This window comes from Solea solea, chromosome 1, assembly GCF_958295425.1.
Source record: "Solea solea chromosome 1, fSolSol10.1, whole genome shotgun sequence".
Lineage (NCBI taxonomy): Eukaryota > Metazoa > Chordata > Actinopteri > Pleuronectiformes > Soleidae > Solea > Solea solea.
The window spans coordinates 46,113,204-46,132,754 of record NC_081134.1 but is presented as its reverse complement, the minus strand read 5'-3'; the positions used below and the strand labels follow the sequence as shown (position 1 = coordinate 46,132,754).

At 39.6% G+C, this 19,551-nt stretch overlaps 1 protein-coding gene across 1 annotated transcript in view; it reads left to right on the top strand.

Annotated features, from left to right (window-relative positions):
* Positions 1-3,667: 3,667 nt before the first annotated feature.
* LOC131473335 (netrin-G1-like) overlaps positions 3,668-19,551 on the top strand; it is a 51,410-nt gene continuing 35,526 nt past the window's right edge. The window contains exon 1 of the mRNA XM_058650696.1: positions 3,668-4,127. Coding sequence (XP_058506679.1) covers positions 3,882-4,127 — 246 coding nt within the window. The 5' untranslated portion in view covers positions 3,668-3,881. The remainder of the gene's footprint in view (positions 4,128-19,551) is intronic.

The window sequence follows — 19,551 nt, the reverse complement described above, 5'->3', positions numbered from 1 at the left end:
AAAATCCTTTCCAGGTGCTCGAAATTAAAACTAAAGAAAACAACAAAATAGCAATTGTTGCAGGATAAACAACACAATGGGCATCTGTCTGTCACGTCAGTGTACCAATCTGTACCATTTAAAATATAATAACTCAAAGCAGAGTGTAATTAATGAGGTGTAAATGAGCGGATTCTTGATTTCAGCACCATGGAAAGCTCCCCTCCACACTGGCTCTGTATGGGGACAGAGAGGCGATCAGAGAGCTCCAGTCAGAGACACACAGCAAAACCACACTTTAGCTGGATTACTGTAAAATGAATGGAATCCATTTACCATGCTTTCTTTTAAGAGTCTGACTGAGAGTTTGTAACCAATATAAGCCACGGGACACGGCCGCCTGCTGACTTTAAAAACACTCCGCCATGCATGAGCTGCCCAGGGGATGGAATGCAAGCGGACACAAGGGGGTGTTTCAGAGGCTTCAGAAACGAGTGAAGGAAAAGAGATGTGTGTGTGTGTGTGTGTGTGGGGGGGGGGGGGGTGCAGTCAGGGAGATAGATGGAGTGAGAGAGGTGGTCACCCTAAGCTCTAAACTCTCTCCCTCTCTCTCTGCATATCGGGAGCTGCTCAAATATTGATGAATTTTAATATAGAATCTGACCTCATATTTTTCTCAGGGAAATGATGAGATTCCGGGGGTTTCTGTGAGTGTCAGTGGGTTTCAGTGGGTGTCAGTGAGTATGTGGTGGAGAGGCGGGGACATGAGGTACCTGGTGAGAAAATTGAAATGATTATGACAATTATTGCAACACCATTTATAAAAGGTGACAGAACACATATCGTTTACATAAACACTCTTTTTAGCATTTGCACAGATTAAAAAAAACATTGTGTTTATACATATATATACAGTATATATATATATATATATATATATATATATATATAGTGATCTAATGTTGTCACACATCCCATCACTTTCAGCTGTATAGATTGCATTCCTCCAGTGTCCATGAATTAAAACCAATATTCCTGTGGCTAGCTCCATTAACCATGGCTTATTAGTGTTGAACTTTCCCTCACGCTGCCGCCGGTACCTAATTTGACTGTCTTTTTATTGAAAGTCGACCTCGATATAATGAAAACGGATTTATCTTGGTGCGTGTCTGTGTCAGATCAGGGAGTGGCATATGAAAAAAATAAATCCCCACTTCCCCTCGTGCATGTTTCGGTACCTCAAACAGAAGGTTCCTCACAGTGTCTTAGACTTAGGACTGAGGCACTCTGCGATTACCAGTTCCTCTTTTAGCCTTTGATATTGTTTCCAAGCTTACCTTGTTCCTTTATATTTATATTGCTGTTGCTTAGGATTGCTACGATAAAACCTGCCCTCTTTTTTCTGTACAGCATGTAATGTATGTCCCATTTAAAGAAAAAAATACTTATTTATCACATATTTAATTGCAATTAAATTCTTTTTAGTGATCTTGTTAATTGACTTAAATTCATTCTCACCTCCACCTTCCACCTGAACCTCCTGACACGACTCACTTGAAGGGTCTGAATAACAGCACAGATCCTTCCTGTGACTCGTACAATGCTCTTTCATTACACTTGTAATGTATTCAGGCCTGGAGTCATTTTTAAAGGGGGCATTAGGTTGGGCGAGGGAAGGTAGTAATTGCCTTAGATGTGGTCAAAACGCATACAGTTCTCATTTTAATGCCCCGCCGTATCAGCAGGGAGCACCGGAACCTGCCTGCATGTGTTCTCGGTCACAGTGGAAGCATCAAGAAGAGTTTGTTTTTCAAAATCTTTTGATCCGAATCTTTTTACATCATAATCGTGTTATTAATGGCCCTCTCGTTCATTAATGTGATTTTACTTGAATTTGTTCCAATAGAAAATCTTCTGACACAAATCCAAACACAGCTCTTTCCTCTGAACATAAAAGTTTCACCACAGGCTTCAGACACCAGGTTACCTGAAAATTTATATATCAGCAGCGGCTGCCACTCACCTGGGGGGGGGGGGGGGGGCGGAGGCTGTTGCCTGTAGGGTGGAGACCAAAGCTGCTGACCGGAAAGTTAGTGGTTCAGCAGCTCCATGTACGGAAGCAGAGCGACTGAATAACACTTCTCCATCAACAAGTGATGCTGAATTGCTCCAAAGCGAGATATGAAGCAATAGAATGAATGGGATTTGTTAGCAGCTGAGACTCATGTTTGTTAAGATTAAATGTTAAATTAAGCACTTTTCTCTGTGCAGCTGCCCCCACTAACATGAACCTGGCAAAACCTCAGGCCATATGAGCCCATTGTCTGTAACTTAACGTCTATTTACAGTGTCATTACTGCGTGTGAGATGCAGCTGTATGAACATGTAGCTACTCCTTTTTATGCACATGCAATTTTCACCAGAGACACTAAGATGTTGCCGGTCTCCACTGACTGCTGCCAGGCACCATTATCCCATGAGTTAGGCCATGTGACGGATGAGTTGTGATAGCTCTGAGAAACGTACAATCCCTCAAATAGACCATTTCTGTCTCCCAATTTGACTTTAATATTCCCCCAAATGCCTCTGACGGCTTTGGGACAACACGTCTCCACTTTCGGCGACAGAGGAGCAAGAGTCAGGGGAACAAAAGCAATAAGTTAAACGCAGCGACTCGACACATGGAAATGAGCCTTTTTGTATGAATATCAAAAGGAGATTAGGCCTCACAGTACAAGCTAGATTTGAATTGTATACAGTTATTTTCACAAGGTTATTATAGAGGGATACATATTAAGTGTGTGAGTGTACATTATGCATGACTGAGAAGGGAGAAAAAAATGTCTGATAATGATAATTAGACGACATCCTTTAAAATGTTGATTGTTTAAGTCGTTAATTGTTACAGATTACATTAATAGACACAATGTTTCAGGAAAACTCATTTTGTTTTCTTTAAACTAAAAATTCCTGACATGATTGAACTACAGTGGAGAAACATTTAAGTCTTGGTGTCTCCATGTTTTCAGCCACGCACATCTAATCTTTGTGGCAGGAAGGATGCCAGCGAGAGGTCATGTGATCAAGTAAGCCCACTAATGGTCATGTGACACTGAATCCTGCTCATTCGGGCAACGTGTAGAGTTTCATTCCCCCTTTTTTACGATCAGGACTTTATCCTAGAATCAGTGGTTCTGAAACCTGATAAAATATTGAGCTCTCGAAGTAACACCTTTATCACCAACTTAAAGAAACAGTGGTGTAAAAAGGCTGAGCAAAATCATCCTCCTCTTCCTCACATACAGTATACACTATCACACACTGCTCTGCCGGTGATACACAACCATGGTCTTAGACGATATTTCTTGCCACCTCTAACTGAGAGCCACTTATTATCCACCTCAGTGCCCTTGCACCAAACCGACATTTTAATTCTGTTTCAAGTGTTTTGGTGTATTCATGTGTTGCACTTGATTCACCAAACTGTCCTTCTCTTCTACGTCTAGGATGTCGCTTGTGGCGAAAAATCTCAATTAACGGGAGATCAAGCTGAGGCGTCTGACAACCGCTGACTTATGAGGAGTGTCACTCCTCTCTTCTCATCTCATCTGGCCGTCAGTTGACCCCGTCGTCATCAGGACTCAACTCTTCTCGAGAGGCTGACTTGTCGACGCACCTCATCAGCAAAGGCAAAATAAATGACCGCGGGGCTAATCGTTGCTTGAAGCTGCTGACACATAAGTAGCAACATGAAGCCAAACCCTTCACTTCACCGTTCAAAGCTGCAGTCCATTTAGACACTTTTTTAGCGATATTGCTGTTTCTGTGACGAAGCAGCAGCTGTTTAGACAAACAAAAAGAAAAGAAGAATTCTAGAGAAACCATACAGAACGAGATCAACGATGCTTTGGCCCATATTGTTCACTCTACAAGCTGTCTGCACCAGCGTGGCACATACCATGCAACATTACCCAGCAGCCTGGGGGCACTATGACGTTTGTAAGTCCCAGATCTATACGGAGGAGGGCCTGGCATGGGACTACATGGCCTGTCAGCCGGAAGCCACTGACATGACAAAGTACCTGCGAGTGGCCCTCGACCCCCCAAATATCACGTGTGGAGATCCGCCAGAAACATACTGCGCTTTGGTGAGTCGTAACCTCGTCTGTCCCCTGATGGAGACAAATGAGGCTGTGGGCAAGATCTCACACTGGGTACTGGGTCAGGGATAGAGAACAGTACATACAAGACAACAGCAGAGATTAACGCACACACACACACACACATCAGATATATACTCACTAAAATGATACAGCTCTGAACACAGTCACATGCTGTAGTGTATATGCTGAGTGTGGACACGTTCACACAGACAGACCACAGAGGAACACGTGTGTGTGTGTGTGTGTGTTCCACTGTATTGGTGTTTTTCTGGTGTTTGTCGTGCAAAGGAAAAGAAAAAGGAAAAAACCTGCAAAAATAATTTACGTAAGTTCCCTGGAACACTTTTAATATTCTTGCCCAAAAAAGACACACTATTGTAGAAATAAAAGCTTCCGTTCTTTCTTTTATTTTTATTATTTATACATAATTCTCCGAACTACCCTATGTCAGCTGAGATTGGCACAGCCGTCCCCGTGACCCTCTGGTGGAGGATAAAGCGGTAGATGATGGATGGATACATCATTTTCCTCATCTTTTTACAGACTTTGGAGAAAAGCTGCCAAAATGTTTGGGTTTCGGTTACTAATTTGAAAAATATTGAGAAAATATTAATATTAATATTAATATAATTTTGTCACCAATAAATTCACATACTCAAATACAACAAATAACTGCACAGACACAAACAGAGTCAGGGGAAAGATCACAGTTAACATTGGCAGTGTTCAGGATCATGTTCCACTGGCCCTTATTATCTATTATCAACAGTTCAACCCCAGGTTGCATTTGTTTGGAGTGACACTCAAAGAAAGCAGTGAGAATAGGCTTTAAAGTGCTTTATTAAAAGTCACGTGCACCGTCCGCTGAGAGCGCCTGCAAGTAAACATTTACCAATTAAAATAGGCATCTTTAAAAAGAGAGTTTGTATTTGCACGGCTCCAGATGGCACTGAGACATTTAATGCCACTGTAGGATGAGAAGAAAAAAAAAGAGCCGGTCTCCAGTCGTGTGTGACATTCTGTCAAGTTTTATATCAAAACAATGGAGAGAAAAAAAACTAAATCAGCCCAGATTATCATGAATACACAACATTAACATAAAACAAGACAAAGACAGAGAGCTGAAGAGGTTGGACAAATACTTCACTACACGACAGTGTATCTGTAACAATAACTCCCTTTTCAGTTATTCAGAGATAAAGCTTTATATGCAGTTTAACTTGAAACATGACGCCTTCATTTTGGTATGACTTTACAATAAGGTTACATTAATTAACATTACTTTCTGCTGTTTTAAGCAGCATTAACAGTTAATTCATGTTTTAACTAACCACTTATTAATGTTATTTACCTTCATTAAGTTATTCATTAATATATTATTCATATGGATGTGTAAAGCTGTTAATGACAGGTAAAAACTACATTACAAGCTTTAACTAAATGTAAATGTCTTTCTTTAGTTAACATTTATTTAAGGTCTCTGTGTCTGTAAAGTTGAAACTTTACTTTATGTCCAGTATATTTGCACTAAATAATGACTTAACTCTAAAACCTACTTTTGTTACTCTTTGTTACTGGTGAATACATCTTCAATTATTTCTTATTCTTCAAAGTGTGTTTGTGCAACACATAAATATCACATCAGTGTATTGATTTGTGTTAGATTGCTATTGAAGAAACCTTTATTTCGCTAATTGATATTGACTTATCACTCAGGCCTAATAGAGACATCCATGTTACCCTGAGGCTGATTTATGACTTTGAAATGTTGACGGAAGATAAAGTAAAACGATTATCAGTCACTAATTCTGCTTAGTGACTGATTTAGTGCTAATAAGCATTCTCCTTGCAGTTCCCTATCCTTTTCCCATAATGATAAAGTTTATTTTATAAATTAAACATAACGAAAGATCCTTCATCATGTGCCACCCATAAAACAACTCATAACAGTTTATTAAATCTAAATCAATCTAATTTAATCCAATTTGATCTCATTTGACCTAATTGTATCTACTGTACTCTGTAATCTGATCTAATCTAATTGAATTTAATCTGTCCTACTCTACTCAAATATCATCTAATCTGATTTTATTAAGTGTAATCTAATCTGGTTTGATTTAATCCAATCTAATCTAACCTGATTTAGTCTAATCTAATCTGGTTTGACTTAATCCAGTCTAATCTGACTTGATTTAATCTAATCTAATCTGACTTGATTAAATCTAATCTATTCTGACCTGATTAATTCTAATCTAATCTAATCTCATCGCATCTAATCGACAATGCAAAACAACAGTTAAAAATAAATGTAGTTTCCAGTTCCGTTTTGTGTTTTAATGACTAATTAAATCGGACTTTGGCGTGTTGTAATGTCTGCAGGTTGCTTACCTGCTATCACTGATACTTTTCAGATGTCCCTGCATGTGACGACAAGTACATCTATCACCTGTGACGTGTATTTGTGGAGATGATGGGGAACTTGGCTGTTGTGTGCTTGATGTGTTTACATTCTGGGCCTGCACACAGGCAGACTGACACCAGTGACCTTTTCCACCAGTGCTTCCTGACACTGTGTTGGGAGATGAGAGGAGAGTGCAAATGAGCTTCAGTCAATCACTAAGTTGCCTACAGTTGTGGGTCTGGTCCAGTCACTTTCCTCTGGAGTCTTTCATGTTATCCTAGTCCGTGTTTGTGAGTGGATATTTTACGTTTTTTTAAGGTTTGACAGAATCTTGACTTTGGTTGACATGGCTGAGGTATTTTGGTGTTAATTCAAATGTCATGGCATGTTCTCTTGAGGGTTGAGGACAAAGGATAAAGATGGTTTAGGTTAAAGGGTGATTGGGGGTAAGTCATGTTCTTATTTTAAGATGCAGACCTTCAGGGGCTCTTAAAGCTGTTCACATGTTGCACAGGGAGTGTGCAAAATAATTATTCTACAGTTCAAGATAACTTATGTCTTAATATGTTTCAACCTTTATGCTGTTTCCAGTTTCAATTGATCAAAAAAATATTGTTACAACAATGAGTAAAATTATTACTTAGGCAGCAATTTAGTAACTGGGGTGAAGCAGAAATATAACAGAAACGGCCGGTGGGGCCTGTCTAATCAATTAAATGACCCAAGGAAAAAGGTCTCTGGAAACAATAATAAATATTACCTAACTCGAGGATAATGAGTAATAAAAACCTCACTGGTTACAATGCCAGAAAAACAAAAAAAAGCTCTTTTAGTGTATCTAGACTTGGAAAAACTCAAGTGCAGACGAAACAAGGTCAGTCTGGGGAAATGAGTTCCTCTTACTGTACAAATTAAGTTTACATCTCTGACGATCACAAACCACATGAGGTAAGTGTAGTCTCCTGCATTGTGGAACCAGCTTGCTGTTATATTAGTCAGATGCTGCTTCTTCAGGTCATGTCTCCAATCAGCATCGGTTGCCAGGTTGGCACAGCTGGGAGCACCAATCCCGGGCCAGAGATCACGCAGCTGAATTTGAAAAAACTCAGGTGGAGAGAAGTGGCTGTAATAATGATTTTTTTAATGTTCAGTATTGACTCAAGTGATATAATTAGACCCATTCATAGGTGACATGGTTATTACATTACAGCCCCGTGTGCAGGTAGATAATTCATCATTATACTGTAAATATCATGGGAGTGAACAGGCTTGAGGCTGTTAAATATTGAAATGCCAATTCTCTGTGTGGCTCTCTTGACAGATACCTCGGGTTCGAAAGTCATCCTACAAGAACTTCTTGTTTATCAGTAAGAGTGTGGTTCACACTTAAATGTCTGTTTTTGATATTTATAGATTTTGCAGCATAAATATGTTTTTTTTATTGTGAACTTTATATTGTTCTGTATTAAATAAAACACTTTATGTAAAGAGTAAAATGTGCCTCATATTGTCACAAAGGTCATTATTGCTGTATCATAATGGAATTTTAAACTCATATCACCACTTACTGAATTATTTTTTCTCTCGACCTGACCACCTGACCAGATGTGATGCCCATGTGGCCCGCAGGTCATTTGAGTTTAATCTCTATTGGATGTTAAAATCCGAATCAATCAAGTACCAATCATAGTTTGCCTTACCTTCAGCTGAGGCAGTGGTTGTTTTAGTTTGCACTGTCTTTTTAGGCACTTTGTCCTTATTTTTGATAGATAGGAATTTCAGTGCTTCTATTTCTGTCTTTCTATTGTTAAATTAGCACAACTTTAACAACTAAAACCTCCCATGATACTTTTTTCTGTAGTTAAAAAAAACTGTTTTAATCACAGTATTTTTCTCAGTCTCTTTAGTCACATTGAATTTTAGGATTTTAATGGCAGTTGATAAAAGGGGAAATTGATATCATTGAGGGAAGACGTTTCATTTCTAGAGAGACAGAATCATTTATTGTTGCCAGGTAAATGTGCATGCCTGTTTAATCCACACACACACACATAGAAAAAAAAAGACCACTGTCTGTCTCCCAATGTTATTTTGGCTGAATCTGAATATGCAGTGTAAATAAAAGTCATTTTGTTAGACAGACACGGGCAGTGTTTAAATTACTCACTAGTAGTTAGAAGATTTTCCGTCGCGGTGTTTTGTTGGTTTTAAAAGCCGCAGGGAGAATCTTGGAAAGAAAAGCTAAGAGACATTCTGTCCTCACACAGTATCCTCAGTGGTCTGGCTGCTGATCTAAATGAATGAATGTGAGCTTTGAGTCAGGAGTCGGCGGCGGCCCACAGATACTGCTCCACAGTATCTGCAGACATGCTGATTCATCTGCGTTATGTTGGCAATTGTATAAACATCTGTGAAGCTCATTCAGTGACGGCATTTATTCCAGCGCCTCTGAATCTTATTGGGCAGTCTTTTTTTATTCTGCTCGACATTATTCAGTTCTCTCAGAATGGATGAAAGGGGTTGTGGCTGTCAGTTCACCACAAGGCCCCCCTCCGAGGCTTAGGGAGGAAAGACAAGACGAGAGCTCCCGCTAAGCTGCTCGGAGACTGCGATGTTATTGACAGTCAATGCAGCAGACTTATCTTTGATGGCAATGACAGGAGCCATTGTAAACTTTCAATGTGCGTCTTCCATGCTCACTAGAACTGATGTAAGAGAATTAGGAAAGCCAGAAACAGGTTCCAGACTAAAGAAAGGAGAAGTAACCTTTGCTGCATTGGCTGAGAGTTCAGGGGCATAAACAGCAAATCTGCAGAATGGCTACTGAGTCAACTCTACTGCCTATAGGAAATGTGTTTGTAAAGTAATAACTCACTTAGTTTTTTTAAAGGAAACGTAATTGCTGCCTGGAGTGAGTTTGCTGCCAACATTTCTTTCCAGTCTTGTAAAGGTTTGAAAGCACACAGGGCGGTCGGAGCCCCGCATCACTCCTGTTGTCAGGTGTAAAATCATGTAATTACAGTCAGGAAAACGCTTGTTGTTGATGATTAAATAATTAAAAGATATATGGTATATGCAATTAGTTTTATTTTAAAATAATAGCTTAAAAATACATTATAAAATAATTCAATCAGATCTGACCTGACCTGATCTAATATAATCAAATCTGAGAAATGGGAGTCACAAACAGCTGTTTATCTGTGCCTCCCTCTCCTAATGTATTTTACTAATTTTAGTCAAAAATATAGATTAATATTCAGCATAGTGCGCTGCTCCTAATTCTGGAGGTTTTCATAGGTTTCTCGTAGATGATGGGTTCAATGCAGGGAAGGAATTTCCTTACGGGGATTAATAAAAGTACAAATACAAATAGAAAGTATTAGCCTTAACATTACACAAGCCCAAAGCATGACTTGAACTAAATGCAAACATTGCTCTGTCTTTGCTGACTGTGCAAATACACAACCCCTTGCAAATGTGTTTGCCTACAAGCTGATCATTTATCAGTGCTGCCATAGTTTCCCTCTCCCCAAAAGAGATCCACGAAAGCAAGTTAAGGCTTTTAAGTTTCTTATATGCTGTACATAAACATGCAACGTCATTATTCAGTGCAAAACTTGCCTTGTTTTATTGACAAGATTCTCTCTGGGTGAAATTAAATGTAAAGAGTTGCACGACATGCATGACATCATGTTTGGGTGATGAACACTGATCACACTCCTTCATTTACTCATTCATGTGGTATAATCAGTTCTTTTAAGACACATTGAACAATAATAGAGGTTTTATGGACACAGAGTTGTGTGCAGAGGGATTGCAGAGCAGAAAGCACTTTTTTGCACATATAGATTTTACAGCTATAACATGGACACTCATGTATTGGTTGTTATCGTCGTGACATCGTCTTAGATTTTGGATATCATCATATCGAGATATGGTATCTGTGTTTAAAGGCCGTTGCATTGATAATCATCACATTTTTAATGTTGAATAAATAAGTGAAATGCACTAAACTCACTTAATAACAATTAAGCCTAACTATTTCTGTTATAGTAGAATTTGACTATATTTATTGGCCCTTTTATTGTTTCTCACACACGTAAATATCCTTCCTTTAATGTTAAAGCAGATCCATGCATCCAGGATTTTTGCCCTAATTCAACAGCTCCTGAGTCATTGTGATGATTAAATGCGTGAAAGTTGGGGGCTGTGTCCGCTCCCCCTACTTGCCTGTTAATCCGAAGGTCTTGCGAGAAACACAAATTGCTTCATGGCACGACACACACATAAGATCAATGGCACAATAGCATTATTTTAGCAGATGAAGCTGTTGTGGGAGGAAGTGAGGAAGAGGAAACGACTGTCTGACCAAGCGAGGGCTCACACACGAGTAAACGTCTGACCGGCTTTTTTTGAATGGCGGAAATTGAAAAATACAGACATGTGCAAAATGGATGCCGACAAGCATGGACATGGCTCAGCTGCTTGTGTTCGCCATATCCCGATATATGAGATGTATGAAAACATCGAGATGTTATTTATAAGCCTTAGTAGAGTCTACCATCTAGTGGGTCTCTGACACAGCTTGTGTCAGAGACTAACCAGTTCGAGCATCACGATCATGAACAGAGTGTCAATGTAGGTGCTGAAATAACCAAACAGTTCAGAGGTCAAACCTGAAACTGCCACTGCCCCTTTTTGATCTTTGTACCTTTCCCTCTTCAGGCGGAAAATTCACTCAGCCATATATTTGTCTGGAGACAGGGAACAGTTGGAGCGTTTAGCTTCCTGTCACCCCAGTGCCCTTGACTCTGTAGTGAAGTGGCCCTGCCCGGCACATCATAACCGCACCACTGCGTACTGAGACACTGAGATGACATGCAACATGTCCCCTGACTGCAGGAGGGGGGCGCGGGGAGGGGGGAGTCATCATTTATTCTTTCAGTCGTCTGCCACCTCTTTCGCTTTTTAATTTCCTCCCTCGCTTGTTTTCCGTCAGCTGATGATGCATTATATCCGTGCATTGGTTGAACACGTGGAGGTTAGATGCTCCATATAGGGTGAGCACTTGACACATAGAGATGTGTGTGTCTTGAATTATTGTCTGGTATCTGTTACAGGTTCATTCTCAAAGAGTAGTAAATACAAAGACATGAATTATGCATGGCGATATGAAAGAAAGTGATGGGCTTTGTGGATCGACTTTCTGGACAGCTTAACATGTGAAAGCCTGTTTTCTGTCTGAAATGGGGCACAGTAATTATATTATACTATTATAGGACAAATACTTTTTCAGCAATAATGTTTAGAACTTTTGTTGCCCATAATCTCAGAAAGACCTCACACATTCTCTTCCCCTTTTAAATACAGTTTTATCCAAATTGAAACAACAATCTTTGTAATATTTTTTCTGTCTATTTTCACTGATGATCATGGCAGACTGTCAAACCTTGATATTCTTTGATATTATGCTACTTTGAAATCAACACATGTGTCCACTTTATAAAGTCAATGCAAGTTTGATTCAAATAAGTCAGGGAATATAGATTCAGCTGAATTATCATGATATTACATAATCATCTTCAGCAGCAGTCAGTTTGTATTTTAGGCTGAGGTAAGCAAGTTTTTCTTTTGATTAATTATAAGTCCAAGTGGCATACATATTATAATAAACATGTTTCAAATATTTCTAAATTATATTATAAATTAAGTTTAAGAGTTTTAGGGCTGCAACAATTAATCAATTACTAAATTGATTGTCAAGTATTTTGCTCATCATATCGGTTCAAGGTTATTTTTAAGTTATCAGACTTTTCGGCTTCTAAAATTTAAATATTTTCTAAAATGTATTTATGTTGGTTTGTGGAAATCATTAAACTACTTTTCAAATTCACCGTTAACTAATTTTACAAGATATCAAAGGGTAACTATAATAATAATAATAATAATACATTAAATTTAAAAGCGCCTTTCAGGTCACTCAAGGACACTTTACAAGCAAGATGAATTAAAATTAAAATCACACAATTACGTAAAAACCAAAAAAGGAGCACATAAAATCAACACAATAACTTTGGGGAAGTGGCGGTAAAATGAGGGGGGGTTAGAGGGAGTAGGCGGTCCGGAACAGGTGAGTTTTCAGTCTTGATTTGAAGAGGTGGAGAGAGTCACAGTTACGGAGGTCAACTAAACCCCCTATACTGAGGCTAACTATGCCCAATAGATCATTTTGAAAAATGCCAAGAAGTGGGCGAGAGGAGGCGGGAGGGAGGGTTGGGAGGAGTGCAGGGGTTTTTGCAGCTGTGTGAGCCGAAGAGAGAAAGACTGTGACACGACAGGTCCAGCTTTTATAAAGGGGGAGGAGCTTGGGTCAATGAGCCTCATACTGGTTGGACACTGGTTTACACCTGAAAAAAGTGGTTTCTGTGTGTTTACACATAGTTATTCCCCCGTAGGTTTGAATTTTTAAAGCATGGTGAGAGAGAAAATGCTCATTGACATTCACTGGACCATGCTTGGAGACCTAAAGTGCTATAGAAAAGAAATAATCTAAAGAAATGCTTTAACTTCATTCAGCTAGCCACATTTAGCTCATTTCCTGCAGACATGTGATGTGCATAATAGGCTTAGTACAGGGAAGCATGAATATTACATCAGTAAGTCATTGTGTTTGTCACAGAAAACACTTAATATCAGTATATACATCAAGTGCCTCTCATTACCAATGAGTTCTTAGAAAGCCACAGAACATTTGAATAATTTACAATTTCAATCCCATCCTCGTTGCATCCTGTTCAGCCAATTCTATTTCAGCTCCTTAACATAAATACGAGGGTACAGTTTCTGCTGTAATGTTCAAAATAAAAGGAATTCCTTCCTATATTATTGACACTCTCATTGCCCTCGGTGATTATACGTGCCATTAAACCTCCTTCTACACTTGACAAGCTGAATGGGAATCTTGTATAAGATACAGTAATTGAATTAGTCAAAAGCTATTTGGCAGCCTGGCTCTCTGTTGCCATCTAAATATATTTTACTCAGCCCACTTATTTCCCACGTGTATAAAACAAAAGAAGAACAAGAGCACATGACCCACTACTAGTACATTATCTATTAAACTACTACTAACTAAATGAATAATGCTTTAAAACATCTGTATCAGTGTGAAACGTATTAGCTGATGTACAACTCAATGCTACCATGACAACAGCATTTTTTCTAGTATGCAAAGGTCACTGTGTAAATATTGCAGCATTCATTGCATTTGGTTGCATGTTGCAGCTGAATATCCTCACCTCACCTCACCCTTTCAAGTGTAATGGAAAACCTATGTAGCCTTTGGTTTGTCCTTTGCGGGCTACTGTAAAAACATGGCGGTTTAAAATTGTTGAAGTTGAATCTGGCTCCTAATATACATATGAAAGGCTCTATGTGATGTAATCAGGTGAATGTACACATTATACATGTATAATTATATTATCTTCAATTTTTTTTTGCCAAATTAAAATAATTTCACCTAAATTTTACACACCGGACCTTCAGAGCTATCACTAAAATTCTATAGTTTTTATATATTTGTTTTTATTATTTTGTTTTAAGAAATGCAGCGCTGCATTAAAGAGTCATGACTTAAAATAGAGAAATAGTAGTGAGATGACAGCCAACTGTTGTGACCCAGCTCCCCTCAGGAAACCCAGCCATCATGTTGTCAGGCCATATTGATCGCTGAGAAAGAGTGAAAGAGACTGTGCAGCAGAGAGGAGAGTCGACTCGACATAGGGATGGAAGTACAGAGGGGGAAAATGCCGGTGTCCAGAGCGGCCGGCGTGATTTTATCATGCTTCATGAAAGGGTGACATTTCAGTAGTGCTTTATTCCCTCTCTTTGGCATTTCAAATTAATAAAAGCCTCTAATAACTATGCAGGATGAAAAGATTGAGGGGGTGTTGACACACTGTGAGCTAACACACTGATGAACAATGCCGCAATTCCACTCTCACACCATCTCATTCTTTCTGTCACTCTTTCAGTTTCATCCCAGTTTCTATCAATTTCCCTGTAATGACCTCTGCATCTCATTGTCAGTGCACTGAGTCTGTGTTCCTGGAACACTCCCGAGTCCCTCAGTGACTGCTTTTAATGTTTTATAAAGATGCTTATATATAACCGGCAAAAGTCATAATCAATAATTCAAAGACGAAAGTTTAATTGGTCTATTTTGGGGCGGATTGAGACATCCAGAGTATAAAATGCAGTCAAAGTGACAGAAGTTTGAAAGGCATGTGTTAAATTAAGAGGCGAGGTGTGGCAAATGAACACCAAGATTTCAAATACACAAAAGTCTAGTTGGTCCAGTCAACACAATATGAACCACAGCAAAGATCCATTGAATTTAACAGAATTCATTTAGTTTAGATTATTTAATGTTTTTGTATCAGGGACAAAATACATTACAAGAAATATGCTTGGTACCAGATTTAGCTGTAACTAGTTTCCATCTCATGTACAGCACATGCAATGCACACACACACACACACACACACACACACACACACACACACACACACACACACACATATCCTTGTACAGCATAACCTAACCTAAACCTAAACCCCTAAAAAAAACCGTAACCTTAACCCTCAAAAGCCTGCTGTTGAGTTGTGAGGACCAGCTAAAATGTTTACAAGGTCAAAATGTTCACACAAAGATGGTTTAACAGCCACACACACACACACACACATACACACACACAGTATGAGATGTGGTGCAAGATATGAACATTTAAAATACACGTATCCAAGGTTGTTAAAAAAAGGTCCAACATGTCAAAAATAATGCTGAGAAAATCAGATGCAAGTACATGTTTGCATCTCATGTACAATTCCCGGTGGAGACATGTACGTTTTACATCAGTGTGTGTGAAGAGAAAAAGAAAAAAGTTTCTCGGTGTGGAAAGGAATTTTATTTTATTTGGAGCGAGCTAAACTAATGCTTTCTCTTTGCTTCCAAGTGAAGCTAATTGCCTCTCAGCTCTAGCTCCATGATTAATGCACAGGCATGAGTGATTGGTGCCCATGTAATTCTAAAAAAATACTTTTGAAGTTGATCTATTGCATTAGCACTAAGGTAAGACAATCAAGACAGTAGGAACCGATCATATTAACTGCATACACACAAGCTGCAACACCCCATGTATAGTATTTGAATATTATTTCATGTTATTTGTGGTTATTCAAATGTGTTTTTTGGCCATTGGTGCAAAAATAAACATTTAAATAGATTTGCATTAGTGTGCTTGAATAGATAAACCCCCAAAATGACTTCATATATGAGCAGTTAGTGTAGTTTAGTACTGTGTCATACGCAGATATTACAGTATGGGTGGGCCCAGAAAACAATGGGTGGTCCAAGAAAATGTCCACTTATCTATTACACTGGTAGTTAGTGTCATATGGAACGACTGCACCTCTCCTGCCCCAGTGCTCAGGTGCATGACCACTTCCATTACTTTGTTCAGTCTGTCATGTACAGTCCTTGAGGTGTTGTTGTCTCTTTCAACTTCCTGACATTCACCACAAGTGTATGGCCTCTCAGTTTCTGTCTGACCAATTAAAGCTTACAACAACATTTACATTTTTAAGCCACATTATTAACTATATTATTTGTGAATGGAAACACACATGAGAACAAAACTTTCATTATTCAACAAGCTATTGCAATGAAGCTGCGTATTTAGAACACCAGGCAGCACTTAAACACCTCAGTGTAGCATTAAAATGCTACTGCCAATATTGCCTTGAACAGACGCAGCCCATGGAAAAGAGGAAAAGATTCCGGTTTGTAACCGGAGGGTCACTGGTTCAAATCCTAGGACAGGTTGAGGGCTGGGTTTCCCCTGAGCAAGGCGGTGTTTAATTTTCGGTGTCATGACGGAACAACAGCAGAGCCCTGCTGCAATATGTGTCGCTAAAAACTCTTCTAACTAACTTCTGCAGACACCAACAGTAACATCCCTGTATCGTTGGCTGATAGTTTACTGGAAATCATCAGGCTGGTTTATTGAAAACCATGAAGATACCGTGCACATAATCAATGTGAAGCTATTTGGCCCCTGAAATAATATCAGGCCAAACAGCCACCAAAAGCCAGTAAAACTTCCTATACACCACACAAAGGGGAGGAAAAGCTCGTAGTCTTACATGGGTAAATAGCACTGCCACTCAAAATACCTGATCTTTGTGGTGGTGGTGTTAGAATGTGACGGAACAACAGGTATTTCCGGTGTACGGAATCTTTAGAATCAGTTCATGCATGACCGAAGCTCTCAGCACAGACTCCGTCTGACTCTCGTCAGTGTTGTTGCTAAATACACCAAACCCCTCTTTTATAATAGACATTTAGAGAGCACTGGTACACTGGATGTGGCCTTGTGGCTGGGTTAATGTGTCTCTCTGAATCAGGGATGTACATGTTTTTTTTTTAACACATCTAAAGCCAATAAAAGCCTGTAAATTCTTCTGATGTGTTTGTATTACACACACATACAAACCTGAAATAAACATTGTGCCCAAAGTATCTTGACAGGAGCAATATCAGTTTTTACCACACACGTTTCATCCAGTAGCTGCATTGGAATAGAGAGAGAATTAAACATCCTTTCATCCCAGCAATGGTAAAGCTTTTTATTGAATCCTGACATCAGAGGGAATCTAATCTTTCACACACCCAAGCTCTCTCTCTCTCTCTCTCTCTCTCTCTCTCTCTCACACACACACACACACACACACTCCCTTACACACAGAGAAAAATGTACAGGTATGCACAATTATAGATAAACATACACAAAAACAACAAATGCACAAGCAAATTGCTATGTTGCAGTTCTGCATACACAGAAATAAAGACAGAAAAGAGAGAATTTCACAAACTAAATCAAATGTGCATAAGCTCACCACCGCCATTCCCCATGATAATAAGGCAGTATTAAATTTACCGCAGTGGGACTCTGACACATGGGATAGATAATGAAGCCAGGTGTTAGTTAATGTGGATTACGTTTTCCCTCATCTGCGGACACCCCATGAATCCTAAGGAAGGCTGTGGCCCTGGATCGCGGAGCGGTTGATTTGCCAAGCAGTGTACTTCAAAAGGCCAGACTGGCTGTGCTACAGTCCTCAAAGGGACTGCGTTAGCGAGGGCTACGTTCCAAAGGGCGGAGTGCTTGGCATGTGGCAAATGGAAACATGAGCGCGGGGAGAAGTTTGTGTTTTTGTTTTGATCTGACATCTGGGTCAATAGCAAGTTACGGCCATCACGTCCGCCGCCTCTGATGTGCTATTTATTTAACCACCTGATGCAAATGCCTCATGGGTTTCACAGAAAGACACATGCTCATGTCTTTGCAGAAAACAGACGATTCATGATTTGTAGTTAAAGACTTGCAAACAGGTGTGATCAGATTTGATGCTTCACTCTGTTCTAAACACCTGAACCTTTTTGCACTATATGTACTTAAATATAAACCCGCTCCTTAGCTTCTGGCCAGGTGTTGCTAAGGGGAAACATGGACTTATGTTAGCCATACAAATTTCCAATACACTGTAAATGGAAAAAACCTTTGACTTTTAGCCCTTATCTTCGTCTTGCCCAGTTCCTTATGTCTTGTTAATCATGAGGGATTCAAAATGAAAAAGGTATCAACAACAGAACACTGCTGCATCCCTACATGCACAGCCTCCACTAAATTCTATTGCTCGTGGCTAAATACTCTTGGTAACCCAGCTGACATAAGGTGAAAGGCGGGGACACCCTGGAAGGGTCCATCCATTCAATTCTCTACGCTAACCAAACATAAACTTTGTCTCTTTGTCAGCCCAAACAAAGAAGAAGAAGAAAAAGAAACTCCATTAATTTCTGTTTTTCATTCTCTTTGAGACACTTGAACAGTTAAATTACTCAAGCATATTTGGGCTTATTCACTTTCATCCAAATACATTGTTAAGCCAATTATTGCCTGGAATGATGGGTTTTTTTTTTAAAGCATGCTCTGCATTGTTCAGCAACAGTATTCTGTACATGTGATTTGGAAATATCTGCAGGTAGTAGTATTTTTATTTTTTTTAATTGTAAGGCACGGATGATGGATGTTGAAGCTGCTGCTCTGACCATTTACTGACCATTTAGGTTATCAGGATCTCATGTACAATGATGCTTCTTGATATTGAATTGCCATTATCTGCTATCATATCTCTGACACCCATAACCCTCCAACCTCACGATATGATGGAGCACTCACGGGTCAGCTGTGCAATCCTGCTGTCCTTCATTTCTCTGAAGGTCAGGGGAGTGAAAAGCACGGCTCTGTTGTGAGCCACTCTGGCCCTGACTGCTGGTTATTAAAGCTCTATTGAGTTTCTGCCAAAGCTCTGAGTCTTCCAATATCTCACCATGGCTCATCTCTGCCGTCTCTTCCGTCAAGGCTTATACCAAGCTGAAACGATCCGCATCCAGCCTCTGTGTTCACTATACACTTGACCATTTCCTCCTCTAAAAAGCAAACCGAGCTCTTCTTTGATATCATTTTGGGCCTCACCACAAACACATCATCCTTAAGTTATATCAAGGTATTGTGTGAGTGCGGGGCAAAGAGAGTCTGCCTTTTACACCTGCTGAAGGTGAGAATTCATTGTGTTCTGTGATGGGTATCGTGTGGTTTGGTCAAGTTGTGCTTCAGCTCGAATCATTGTCATTTTCAAGTATTATCTCCCTGAACGCCAAACTGGGGCCAAATTATACCAACGAGCTGTTGTCAAGTTCTTCCCTCCTCTGGTGCACCCAAGAACAACGGTGGTCATCCGGAGGTGTGAGGGAGGGGTGGTTGGGCCAGCGACAGGTCTGTAGGTGTTGTGTGGCAGGTGGTGTAAGGCTGAGCATCGTGATGGGATGATTAATCCAGCAACACCTCAGTTCCAGAGGGAGAGTTTCTCTCATAGCCGCAGAGGGCTC